At 36.2% G+C, this 14623-nt stretch overlaps 2 protein-coding genes across 2 annotated transcripts; one reads left to right on the top strand and one right to left on the bottom strand.

The window, feature by feature from the left end:
• Positions 1 to 41: 41 nt before the first annotated feature.
• LOC144441424 (uncharacterized) lies at positions 42 to 4855 on the bottom strand. The gene is made up of 6 exons (XM_078130996.1): positions 4628 to 4855; positions 4113 to 4255; positions 3491 to 3610; positions 1848 to 2114; positions 1333 to 1541; positions 42 to 585 (listed from the first exon to the last, which is right to left on the bottom strand). Exons 1-6 carry the CDS (start codon positions 4849 to 4851, stop codon positions 250 to 252), a joined length of 1299 nt encoding a protein of 432 aa, XP_077987122.1. The 5' UTR covers positions 4852 to 4855; the 3' UTR covers positions 42 to 249.
• A 532-nt stretch (positions 4856 to 5387) lies between these two features.
• LOC144441416 (uncharacterized) lies at positions 5388 to 13435 on the top strand. Its single transcript, XM_078130987.1, has 7 exons — positions 5388 to 5694; positions 8071 to 8317; positions 9268 to 9410; positions 10118 to 10237; positions 11388 to 11654; positions 12497 to 12705; positions 13100 to 13435. The coding sequence occupies exons 2-7, from the start codon at positions 8085 to 8087 to the stop codon at positions 13433 to 13435; spliced, it is 1308 nt and encodes a 435-aa protein (XP_077987113.1). The 5' UTR covers positions 5388 to 5694; positions 8071 to 8084.
• Positions 13436 to 14623: the final 1188 nt, after the last annotated feature.

Here is a 14623-nt window from a genome sequence, read left to right on the forward strand (position 1 = left end):
AAAGTTTGTGTGCTAACTTTCTGTTTCAGATATCAGGCATACTGTGATTACTGGGCTTCTGTGAAAATTGCTATGTGTACACTGATTTAATGATATCAGACACTGATTACTGTGGTCCTGTGGATATTGCTTTGTGTACATTTCATCATATCAGATACACTGATTACTGTGGTTCTGTGGATATAGCTGTGTACACTGATTTAATGATATCAGACACACTGTGATTACTGGGGTCCTGTGGATATTTCTCTACAACATATCTAAAATTACATCTTTGAGTTTCAGATAATCACTCTTTGTGTTATAAACCTGGGCACTAATTCTACACCATAGTCGGTCTTGTATATCTACAATGACACATACAACTTTCGACTTCTCATAAATGACCCCTTTCAGATGTTTGAGTGGTGCCTCTTTAGCTGCGAATGTCAGAAACAATGCCTTACTAGTGGCAGGGAGGGCTACTACTCCCATGAAGGGCGCCCTCAAGTCATCAGGAATGGACAGACTCTCTGTTTTCCATTCTTGTACCAGCATGTTCATCGCCCACTGTAACAAGTCCTTGTTGTGTTTGGATATCTCTTCCTGTGCAATAAAAAGATCATGAAAAAGAGGAAACACATAAATAAAGAGGAAAGAAACAACTTGCAAACACTGTTCATTGTGACTGAATGTATAGTTTGTGCATAGACCCTCCACCCAGATGGAGGGTCTATGGTTTGTGCAGTGTTATAACTGTGTTTGTTAGTTTGTTACCAATTATGGCATTGTATGTTCCTGTTTGGGGCAAACAATCCTTCTTGTTACTCCTATGAAATAATCTTACTGGGATAATTTACACAGGATAGTTCTTTAAGTATATAAGCATTTGACTCCCAAGATGTCCAGTGAGGACTTACCCTCACTGGTGCAGTGTTAGTGGAGGAGGAAACTAAACACATAATAAAAACTTGTGTTCGGTAGAGTCAACTGAACGAATGGCATTCTTCTTACAACATGGTAAATTTAATCAAACCCAGACTAGGGCTTGAACCCTGGCTGTAGTGGTAAAAGGCAGTCGGCTTTAACCACACAGCCACCGACAACCCATCATATCACATCCTGCCATGTGCCCATTTATATAAATATGTAAACAGATTTACGAGTGCACTTCGAACATCTTGCCATGCCCCTCCCCTCACCCGACACAAGTCAGTGAAATAGCTGCAGCAATCCAGAAAGGTGTCAACTTGAGTATGACATTGTCATTCTATCCACTTAACAATCACAAAAAGTATCATGATTGATTTTTGCCCGTCAAATCATAATAAAATTATTGAAAAAAATACTTACAAAACCACCAATGTCATTATAGAATTCAATTGCAGCTGGAGCACATAGATAGGTTGATATATCACGAGTGCCTTGCATAAAAAACTGGTTCTGTAAACTCTGCTGATAACAATGTGAGGTCACCAAAGGTTTGACTTTCTTGTAATGTTTTGGATGAACCCATAGAAGTGCACAACCACGTGGAGCAAACGCCCATTTATGAAGATTACCTGAAAAAGGAAGAAAGATGTGATATGTCGTCAAACTACCAACATCGAGACAAGTGGTAACTTTGCATTTCTTTATTTTCGTGAATGTGTAAAGTACAAACAGTACAATTACATAGATATTGAGTCTCCATGGTAACACAGCAAATGCAGAACACAGCCACAACCCCCTCAAACTATGTATAAAGTTGGCACATGATTCAGAATCATTTAAAATGGACTTTATTAGAAACGGTATCTGTAGATGGGGGTGTAGACAGATGATAGTTAAATTTAAGACATCCTATCAAATCAAGAAAGTGTACCTACCCACGTAATAGTCAGCACCAAGTTGTTCAAGTTTAAGTTGTACTTGTCCTGGAGCGTGTGCACCATCTACAATGACTTGTACACCTTTACTATGACATACTACTATCAATTCTTTGATTGGCATTAACAATGCTGTACCACTTGTAATATGATCTATAATAGCAACTTTGATAGTTGGCTCTGATTCCAGGATATCCCGGTATTGTTGGACGATCTCTTCCTTGCCAAGTATCGGAAATTTGATTTCTAGACTCACAACATTTGGACCTGAAAATACAAATATTTTTATCCCAATATAAACAACGCATTACAAATTTGAAAAACAATAAGTGACATGTATGGTCTGACAAATCAATAAACATACCTCTTTTAATGCCACTGTAATACTGAGCCCCAGGTTCATGTTTATAATCTCTTTTAGATAGAAATGTACTTGACCTTAAGTCAAGTTGAAAAAAAAGAAATTGAACTTTTGATGATATATGACTGGGCGTACTTCCTGCAGTATTTATTCATCACATTATAACTACTATAAAAATCTCCCAAATTTAAATAGCTATCAAGGAGTTTTTTCAACAGCTGTTTCAGAGCTTATGGAACCTTTCCTATTTGGCGAGGGATATAATTTTCAAAACTGGATGCAGTAAGATTTTTTTTATAAAATAATTTTGGGGTAATATCTCTATTATTTGATTTTATACCTTTTATTTTTCTGATTTTCAAGCCATTTTAAAGACATTTTTCTCTAACTTTGTACAGTTTAGGGTCAGTAGGTAAAGATTAGAACCCCCCCCCCACTTTTTTTATTTGGATTTATCAAAAATAATTTCATTCTGACTTCATAAACTTGTCAAGAAACAATGAAAGCTGTCAACAGACACACATGACCTTTGACCTGGAGATTAAATTTGCATATCTTTTGATCAAAACATGAAATATAAAATGACAGCCATCAGTAAATTGACAAAGTTAACACAATACATGTAGTAACTTGAACTAACGATGTCAATTTGTGTGAAATGACACAGAGAAGGCAGAATGCCTATGGATATCATAGGAGGTCATTGTAGGCTGTATTTGTAGTATTTGTAGCAGGATCTGATATAAGTTCATGTATGTGTGGTGGGGGGGGGGGGCCTGTGGGTTGATGTTGGGAGTGGGGTTCAGATGGCACTATATTTTATCATCTTTGTCTCATTGAAGGTCATCACAGATGAACTATGTTACCATAGAAACATGCCAGGCAATTTTGGGGCCACATACCAAGAGTAATGTTCAAGATGCACTTTCTATCATATCCCTAGTGCACTTTTACATGTTTGATGATGCAAGTTCACCCTCACCCCCCCCCCCCCCCCCCCCCATCACCTGGGCCTGGCAGTGAGCATGTTCAAGTTGTCACTCCAGCCTCAGTACTTTCAAAAAATTGTACCTTGAGAGTAGAACATTGTCTCAATGATAGCAGTTTCATGTAGCCATCAAGTTTATAAAAACATTCACCGGGTCAGGTGCAGGCAAATCAATTTTCTAGGAGTCGGTCACGTTTTTCGAGGACTTAAATTGTCACGACTTTCCAGGATCCTAAAGAACACTCTCCCTGGATTTTAGTTTAATTAGGTCACAAGTAAAAACAATATACCTACCATGTTCTGAGTTGTCACTAACATCAAGTGCGGTATTTTTAATGGCAGGATATGTCAGACTACTGACTAACACACTGTCTCCTTTCCTCCATTTCATAGACTTCATTATACAGTTAATGCCTGTCACAAAATAATAACAGAATGTGATTCAAAACTATTAAAACTCTTTTATTGTGAAGAAACTTCATATAATGTAAATAATCTGTTTGAATTCTGTCTAGCTGTATATATTTCTGGTGGATGCCATGGTTAATTTAGGTGACTTTAGAACACACCCCTTCAACTGCCAGCTGTCTGTATCTATGATGGATGAAACCATGTTGAAATAGAACACTTTTCTTTGATCCTGTACAGGAAGAAAACATTGCTCAAAAACGAAATGCTTTGAAACCACATTATTAAAGGAAATCTAAGGTATCATCTTATGGTGAAGTCTTTAATTCATTACCTTGTACTACACAACTTCTTCACCTTGCATGATGTATATATATCAGAGCAACCCTGCAGCCTGAGCAACTATGCACATAAATATCCTCGCACATAATTCTATATATTTCACCATAGAATATTTAATATGTGTTATTGTAGATATTTTCAGAGACTTATATTTACCATCACATACCTGAAGTTGCATTTTCAACAAATACAAGATGTTCAATATTAGCACCAACAAAATCAGCCGCACAGATCAAGGCTTCTTCATACAACTTAGAACCAGTAATTCTAACAAACTCATCTGGACATCTCTCCACTTCCCTCAAAATTCTGTAAAAATTAGGTTTATTCACCAAACTCCAAGTTTCAATTTATATTATCTCCAAACCTCAGATTCTTTCTAGGTATTTAAGCATAATTTAACAGCACTGTCAATATGGAACAACATCATGATACTCTTGGTTCAAAAATATTACTGATATGCTGTCTTTTACTAGCCATTAACTTTTGTGTTCTTTGTTTGTATGTATGTATGTATGTATGTATGTATGTATGTATGTATGTATGTGTGTGTGTGTGTGTGTGTGTATGTATGTATGTATGTATGTATGTATGTATGTATGTATGTATGTATGTATGTATGTATGTATGAGTTTGTTTGTTTATTAGTTTGTTTATTTCTATGAACATCACCGCACTTACCTTACTCTTGTCATCATGACTGTTCTAGGTGTTGTACCATATGATCCATGATTACAGGGTGTAATGTCTTGACCAAATAAAAACTCCTGGTCGCGAATTTCTTTGCCAAACTTTGGCTTCTCCTTCTTCGTATGTTTCCACAACCATGTGATTAACATTGTAACCAGTGATGTGGCTGCTATGGCAACCACAAAGGATCTTGGTATCACCATTTTCCTATCCATTGAGCTTCAATCTCTTGTAAGTTGTAATGAAAGTCCAGGTTTTCAATGGCCTTTTCTCAAATGGACCAACTCTGCAAGTGTAAATAAAAAAGATTGATTGATCGATTTGATTGATATTTGCCAAACCACAATAATATTTGAAAGACTATTACACACCAGTACGGCCCGGGTGGACACTTACAATAGCTGTGTCTGAGCTACTAGTATGTACCCGCATATACTTTTGAATGCCACGTTTATTTTTATACTACGGCACCAACGATTTCAAAGCAAGGAGGATAGATTGCGTGAATACATGTAGGAATTGGCTTCGATAATCTATTCTGTAATGTCAAACCACAGTGTTGCTTATCACAACTCATATTTTTCGTAAAGGAATTTATAGATTATGAGTACCTTTGCGTCTTCAGGCAAAACACCCTTATCAGAAGAATGTTATCAATGTATCTGACCCTACTACTGTACTAAATGAACTCTTCCAGACGCTCACTGAGTAAATAAAGTTCATTTGATTGTTCAATTGAGTACACGACAGTCTAGCTCGCTTACAGGTCATCACCGGGGGTCATCATAACTCTTTCACTTTCAGCGATCGATGTTGACCTAGAGTCGGAACCTGGCCTGGTGGACCTAGGAAAGGGGTTTCGTCCGTATATGGTTATGATTAGCGACGAATCAGACTAAATTGTACTGTGACAGAAACAGCAACTCGACACCGTCTGGCGTTTTCAAGGGTATGTACTCGTAAATTATGTCAGTACAGTGACCCGTTGACATTGGGCCCATTGATTGGCTTTCACTCTAATCAGGACGTGGCTTTTCATTTATACGTACGTGACAAAGGTAAGGCACAACTTGTTGACAATGTTGACAATATTGTACAGTTTCCAGAGTGAGGTTTGTGAGGCCGCAGATATTAAACCTTTGCATTTCAAATATCTTCATTTTTAATTCAAGTTTATAACAATGTACAGTCCTGCTTGCAGACGGACTACAGGACTCGATTCTGACAATGCCCCATATAGCTATAGTTTTAATATATCATGGATGTCTCGCTTTTTGTATTTCTATTGTACTGGAATAATATATTTGTTTTGTAACCTTGTGCAGTCTTTTAGATGTGTTGAAAAAAGCTAGTGTTTTTGTTTTAGGGCAGTAAGGCCAAATAAAAAAAAGTTGTTCAAATGGTTCCGGTTGCCCGTTTTTCACGCCGACCCTAAACCTTTTTTTTACATATTCGAGAAAACTTGAAAAATAAGAAACTCGCGAAAATTGTTAAGTCTCGCAAGAAATAGTGCTTGCGAAAACTGACATCGACTGAAAAAAAAACAATATAAAACTGTTCTTCCAATCTGTAATGGCTGTACATCTGATGAGAAGAAGCCAATAACACAGAGACCATATGGAAAACAATGGAAAAACATAACTACCTAAACTAGACACTCACATATGAAAAAAACATAAATTTAAAAAAATAAAATAAAAAAATCTACCTACCCCACCTTTTTAAAAATTGAATGTAATCAGAACCAAACAATTTTTTTTTTATGCCTAAGTAGGTAAAATCTACCTAACAGTTCCAGGCCCCAGTCAACTAGCCAGGTTTCCCAAATAAAATTATGTATTATGGGATATCCAGTTTACCCATTTCCTACTTTGTTACCAGGGTTCCAAAACCGTTGCTAAGGAACAGCAGTGTAAATGATATAAAATTGTCAGAAAATGTTTCAGAAATCCTGATTTTGTGGACTGTTTTTTACACCAGGGATGATATAGTCGTGAAAGCCATGGCCATGATACATCAAGGTCCAACAATCCTAATAGGATAATGGTCAAGTTCAGATTAGAATTAAAATTCAGGCATGGAAACCAGGTGTCTGGCAGAGCTATAGAAAAACTTGGTCTGGAACAAAAAAAATTATCCTTGTTAAATCCCTATCGTGCCACTGATAAGATAACACTCAGATGCTGCCATGAACCTGGCCATAAATGTCATACCACAGGGTACAGGATGAATAATTCAAAGTTTCTCACAATTTTCCGGATTTCTAATATTATTTTCTCTATATTTCAAATAAAGTTTTAAATATTGCCACCATAACTATAGTTTCCTCTCATTGTTTTTTTCCTATTTCCTACTTTATCACAGAGTTTACCAACTTTGCATTAATTAGCAGATTACTAATCCTAGAACAAACTCTTGAGTTATTTGCCCAATTAACACATTACAAAGTGAGTGTAAACATCTACTGATCCAACTAATGGAAGTACAAACGTAGAGAAAATAATATTAGAAATCTGGAAAATCATGAGAACAAAAATTATTCATCCTGTCCCCTGTGGTCATACCTACATTGGCATTGAGTACCTATTAGCCTAGTTTTGTAAGCGTATAGATGTAAATAACCAGGGTTAATGAATAATTGTTTGCCTACGTACATGTATTGTAGTGTAGTTGATTAGGGATGAATAGTTTCCACAGCTTTTCTGTAATACATTGACAGTAAAATGTAGTATCTTGGGTGGAGCTCCTCTTGTCTATGACACCCGCATACCATTAGACTAGTGGGAGTACCAGTGGTCCACCCACGATGATATTTCACATTACATTTTGTGAACTATACTGTGTAGCTGTGTCTTTGTATTTTATTGTGGATGTGTATTGATGTAAAGTACTTTGTAGCAATTCTAAATTTGAGACTGTGATAGGGTACAAGTCCAAGACCGACACCATCTGGTGTTTTCTATACAAGGTATGTATCATGTCAAAGGACACCCAGTGACCTTAAAGCTGCTAAGGACATAGTACACATGACTTTACAATTGACCTAGGAGTGGGACATGGTAAAGTAAGTATATACCTACTGTGGTTGTGTACATGATGAAGGAGGTAGGGGCTATCAGTTCCTGAGGCTGTGTAAGGGAAATTACAAAAGTTACGTGTATATTAAACATGAGAGTTGAATGCTACATTATAGCCTCACTTAAAGGAGATCGTATGACACTCTGTATTTACTTATGTAAATATGCATAATTGCTGAGTAAAACTGAGTTGAAACTTGTTCCTCATTCATTGGCCTGTGTAGGTCCTTGCCCTAGTGGACACACATTGCCTAAATTGTTTATTACCTTAAAATAAAACAAAATCATATAAAATTCCCTTTCAGTCATGAATATTTCCTTTCGTTGACTGACTGACCAACTGAATTCTTATCACAGGAGATTGTAGCTCAATGGATAAGAAAATGATGATGCCAAGACCCCTTATGGTTGCCATAGCAGCCACGTCAACATTGAGCATCCTCACGTTCCTTGTCACATGGCTGTGGAAAAGCACCAAGAAGGAGAAACCAAAGTTTGGCAAAGAAATCCGTGATGAGGAGTTTTTATTTGGTCAAGACATTATACCCTGTAATCATGGCTCCTTTGGTACAACACCTAGAACAGTCATGTTGACAAGAGTAAGGTAAGTCTGGTGACAATGTGATTAAAATCTAGAAGAATATGTCAGTGGTTTTCAATTTTTGTTGTTGTTCTGAGAGTGATCACCTTCTTACTAGGAAGATGAGTATTCTTGGAAAAATAAAAATGAAAATAAACGTCAATACACAAAGGACATAGAGGCCAGTAAAGGTATCAAGCATCGGATTTTAATCAGCTAGGTCTGCTCACACACAAGCAAACAAACAGATACACAAGCACACATACACATATATACACATACATGTATACATATATTTATGTGTATATATGTAACAAAATGGCCCATATTTGTATTTATCTTCTTCATATAATGGCCACCGTTGTGAAATTTTTCTCGGGCCAGACAATCATGCATCATTCCAAATTCAAGAGACACTGCTGCATGGCAATTAATGTTTGAAAAGATATATATAACTTACAGGGAATCAGAAAAATTCATCTAAAAAATCAGAAGTATAAAATGATTCTATTAAAAAGAAGCACTCAATCTGATACAAGTTAATGGTAAATTTGAACCTGAATCAGAAAGATGAAATTCTGTGTTTGCCTACACCTGATCCGGCCTGACCTGGCCTTGCCTGCACCTGGCCTGGCCTGGCCTGACCTGACCTGACCTGGCTTTGACTGCACTTGACCCAGCCTGACCTGGCTCTGCCTACACCTGACCCGGTCTGACCTTGTTTGCCTACACCTGACCTGACCTGACCTGGCTTTGCCTACACCTGATCTGACCTGGCTTCAGCTGCCCTGACTTTGTCTGCATTTTACTTGACCTGACCCGGCTTGACTTTGCTCGCACTTGACCTGACTTGAGCTGACCTGGCCTTGCCTGCGTTTTGTACTGACAATGTCACTATGCTATATTTATCAGAACCAAGTCCACAATATTTGAAGATTGTGAGATTGATAAAACATTTATGACCCATTTCACAGGATTTTGAGGGAAGTGGAAAGATGTCCGGATGAATTTTTCCGAAAGAATAGTTCTATGCTTTATGAGGAAGCCTTGATCTGTGTGGCTGATTTTGTCGGTGCCAATATTGAACATCTTGTATTTGTAGAAAATACAACTTCAGGTAATCTCAGTGTTAGTCAAGTTCCTGATGGACCGTATTCTGTACTACTATTTTTCATTTTTCATCCAAATGGCCACTTTAAATTGTATTTATGTTTGTATTATACATGTATATATACTCAGAAGAATAGAAAACCCCCAAATATTGTGTTAATACAACCGAGGTGATTGATGAAGAATTTTGTGTGGATAGAGATATTTGTAAAGTCATAATTTGTGAATATATTTACATATGAAATATTCTATGGTTTTCACTGTAATCTGTATCATGCAGGCTAAGTTGTGGATGGTGTTCACATGGTAATCAATGTTTTATCATTCATCGTCATCATCAGGTCGAGCTAGCTCAGTCACTTTTGACAATTTATATCCATAGATCTTTATGTTGCATGATTGCTGGTAGATTGCATCAATTTATACCTGAGTCTTGTTCCAAAGTGTCAATGAAAGGTTTCCTAATAGTAATATGATTCCTGATCTTATGCCGTATTATGCAATATTCAGTGTTTTAGAAATATGTTTGTCATGCCCTTAAAAAAATTTAATTGGTTAATTTAATTCTTACTAGTTATGTATACTTTTATCCGCTATTATCCACCATATAGTTAGTAATTAATAGAATGTGCTATTGCATCTACAAAGTTTCTTCACAATCAAAGAGTTTTAAAAGTTTTTGAATCACAGAATTCTGGTATTATTTTGTGACAGGAATTAACTGTATAATGAAGTCTATGAAATGGAGGAAAGGAGACAGTGTGTTAGTCAGTAGTCTGACATATCCTGCCATTAAAAATACCGCACTTGATGTTAGTGACAACTCAGAACATGGTAGGTATATTGTTTTTACTTGTGACCTAATTAAACTAAAATCCAGGGAGAGTGTTCTTTAGAACCCTGGAAAGTCGTGAAAATTTAAGTCCTGGAAAAATGTTGATTTGCCTGCACCTGACCCGGCCTGACCTGGCTTTGCCTACATCTGACCTGACCTGACTTTGCCTACACCTGACCTGGCCTGGCTTTGCCTACACCTGACCTGACCTGACCTGACCTGGCTTTGCCTACACCTGGCCTGATTTGATTTGATAGGTGAGAAATATATATTAACAAGCAGGTGTGTTGACAAATTAATTGTATTTCACTGGTCTACACTCCTGTAAAATGACCAAAGTTGATCTGAATAATCCTGGGAAAATTTATTTTAAAAAAACTCCTGGAAAGTTCTTGAATTTTATTTTGACTTTAAGTGTATGAACCATGAATAAAAAGAATGTAACTATTACTCCTGTCCCCTGTTGTTCCCATGGTAACATAACATTATTAACCCAACCTCTACTGAGTCTCATATCATTATGATTATCCTGCTTGTTTCCATGGTAACAGTATCTATTGATGACCTCTGAGGACGGGCAATGACAAGAGACGAAATAATACAAATTTGATTATATGTAGTGATTCCAGCCCACTCCCCTTCTCCATCCCAATCCCACCTGCACCCCCTAAACATGGGATTATACACTATACAGCAGATATACTACAAATATAGTAACCTTGGTGACAAACCCTAGACTTTGCCTTCAGTGTGTCATGTCACACAAATTGAGTTTTCAAAAGATAAAATAGTGAGGGTCAAAGGTTATCTTAGACTGATATAGTTACCGGTAGCTCAAGTTACTACATGTTTTGTGTTAACTTTGTCAGTCTACTGATGGCTGTCTTTTTATATCTGATGTTTGGAGCAAAACAGTAAACCCAGGTCGTACAACTCATTTGATTCTGTCGACAACTTTCAGTGTGTTTTCAACCAGCTTATAAACCAGTATTTTCAGATTGGAATGATTTCTGGTATCATTAAAGACCAACAAATGGGATTACTGTTCATTCTATGTAACCTCTTTTGGGGGATAAACAGATATATGTTCTGGGGGGGGGGTTTTTATCAAAAGAAAAACATGTTTTATTTGTTATTTTATTTTTTTAGGTCCAAATGTTGTGAGTCTAGAAATCAAACTTCCGATACTTGGCAAGGAAGAGATCGTCCAACAATACCGGGATATCCTGGAATCAGAGCCAACTATCAAAGTTGCTATTATAGATCATATTACAAGTGGTACAGCATTGTTAATGCCAATCAAAGAATTGATAGTAGTATGTCATAGTAAAGGTGTACAAGTCATTGTAGATGGTGCACATGCTCCAGGACAAGTACAACTTAAACTTGAACAACTTGGTGCTGACTATTACGTAGGTAGGTACACTTTCTCGACTTGATAACATTTTTCAAATTTTGCTTCCAATGAAACTAGTATATGTGTGTTGTGTTCATTTGTCTTTTTAGTTGAGATAAGAGATGTCTGTTGGTTGAATGTGTGTATGGGGGTTAATACAAAATCAATTGGGCAGACAGAATTTTTGTGTAAAATCTTTTTGGTTTAGACTATTATATGGTAGAATTTAAAATAGTAATGATAGAGGCCTGGAAGTCTTGGACTAGCAGTGATAAACCCTTAGGGTTACCAATATATATATATATGTGTGTGTGTGTGTGTGTGTGTGTGTGTGTGTGTGTGTGTGTGTGTGTGTGTGTGTGTGTGTGTGTGTGTGTCTATATATACATATATATATATACATATACATATACATATACATATACACACATACACACATACACACACACATATATATATGGTGACATGAGAGTATCTCTGTATGCAGACTGGACTGTCTTCGTCTATATGTGGACTAATGTCTAACAGAAATTGGCGCCAAATTGAAATTTGTAACAACTTAAAGTTATCAGTAACACACAGTTGTGCAGAATTGCTTTGATCTGACTTGACTAAATTTTTATAGAAAGACACAAATCTACTAAAGTACTCAACAGTCAAAACATTTTTGTAAGAACCAAATCCCAAATTTTCACAGAATCACTGATGTATGTCTTGTCAGTCCCCCTGGGGTGTAATGCAATTTTGGATTTGTTTCACCAAACATTTGACTCTGTTAGTGGAAATTTTCATTTGATAAACACACTTCATGTAAAGCACTCTTACTTTGGTACTTAAAACATGTCTTTCGTCCTTTTTTCAGGCAATCTTCACAAATGGGTGTTTGCTCCCCGTGGTTGTGCACTTCTATGGGTTCATCCAAAACATTACAAGAAAGTCAAACCTTTGGTGACCTCACATTGTTATCAGCAGAGTTTACAGAACCAGTTTTTTATGCAAGGCACTCGTGATATATCAACCTATCTATGTGCTCCAGCTGCAATTGAATTCTATAACGACATTGGTGGTTTTGTAAGTATTTTTTTCAATAAATTTATTGTGGTCATATCAAGGTAGAATGTGTCGTAGGGATCAATTTCCCTGAAAGTTCTTAAAATCTCCAAATTTTGTAGTGCAAACAAACACAAAGCTAATACAGAGTCCGTGTAAAAATTAATGATGATGAAAACCATTATATTGCAACAATTGGCAACAATGTAACAATTCCACACTTAGTATCATGATGTAAGCATGACTATCAACCAATCGCAATTCAACAATTTACTTACAACAAATTGATCAATCACATGTGTACACAGTACACCAGTTAGCAACAAAGTAACAATCACAAAGTACCTTTCAATGTTCTGCTTTTATTTCTATTAATATTATGTTTTCTTTTACGTCTTTTCATTTATGAAAACAGGAAAAGATATCCAAATACAACAAGGACTTGTTACAGTGGGCAATGAACATGCTGGTACAAGAATGGAAAACAGAGAGTCTGCCTATTCCAGACGACATGAGGGCGCCCTTCATGGGGTTAGTAGCTCTCCCTGCTACGAGTAAGAAAACATTTCTGACGACAGCAGCTGAAGGGGCAAGTCTGGACCATCTGATCAAAGCTATTTATGAGAAGTCTAAAGTTGTATGTGTGATTTTAAATATACAAGACCGACTATGGTGTAGAATCAGTGTCCAGGTTTATAACACAAAGAGTGATTTTCTGAAAGCCAAAGATGTAATTTTTGATATGCTGTAGAAATACAACCCAACAAAATTATAATAATCTAACACTCAATTGTGAGAATTTTTCTACAGACAAGACCGTTACAGTACTATGCAAGTTTTTACATCATTTCTAAATCAGATTTTTCTGACAATCATGGCACTGTAATTACTGGTTTTTGAGACTAAAGATTTTATCAGAATTGTATATTTCAGAAAAAGTGCAAGCCCTGAAACTTGGCTATTGGACGTCAATTGTCGCTTTTTGTGGCAAACAACATTGTCAAGCAGAATTGCCAAGCCTATGAACTGTGAAAGTGCTTATTTTTATTCAACAGTAACTATATTTGTGGATTTTGAAGCAGACAGTATTTTTTTATCAATTTGTTAATCAGGAATATGAATTAACTACGACAGCTTTTATATTTCTACTGTATACCAATTTTATCTGTGAATTCCAGTGCAGCTCAGAGGCTATCAAATTAATGATATATTATATTTTCTGTACTATACATGTCCAATTTTGTAACTTTTGGAAATTCTGAAATTTCTTCATTCTATTGTTTAGATAATTACTTTTGAAAGGAAACAGACTGTTGACAGATAAATTATATTCGTATTGTCAGCTTGTTATACTTTTTTTTTTCTTTTTTTTTTTTTCCCCATCTACTTACTTACTTAGTCTATACATAATGTGAATGGTGAGACTCGGCGTTAAACAATTTTTTCAAAATAAACATATGTTGAAACAAAAGAATTGGACTATTGCCCAATGAGGCTTGGTATGTAATTGTAAACTCACATCTTCAATAAATTCCAGTGTGCTTTCCTTTACTTCTGAATTGCCAAGACTTTATTTCAGTAATGCTTTTCTCGTTTGTGTATTAAGATACATTGTCGTTATTTGTAATTTATATATTTTCTTTTAGAATGTGTTTCCAAAGTATGAGCAATGAAGCACTGCAACATATTAATACATTACTAAACTTGTCCTGATGCATTGACTTAGATTTAGCTGTAACAGTCACAACATTGCCTACATAGCATGGCAAAATTGAATAACGGCTTACTTTGATAACACCACTAAACAGGCACACTATTATTCATTGTTGCAAATAAACTTTAAATAAACTTGGGTGTATTAATAGATGACATCAACACGGCTAGACATATGGAGTGCTGTCTAACAACAAACCTTGGTAACTGTATATATGAGGCACCA

Source organism: Glandiceps talaboti, chromosome 10 (genome assembly GCF_964340395.1).
Source record: "Glandiceps talaboti chromosome 10, keGlaTala1.1, whole genome shotgun sequence".
NCBI classification, from domain to species: domain Eukaryota; kingdom Metazoa; phylum Hemichordata; class Enteropneusta; family Spengelidae; genus Glandiceps; species Glandiceps talaboti.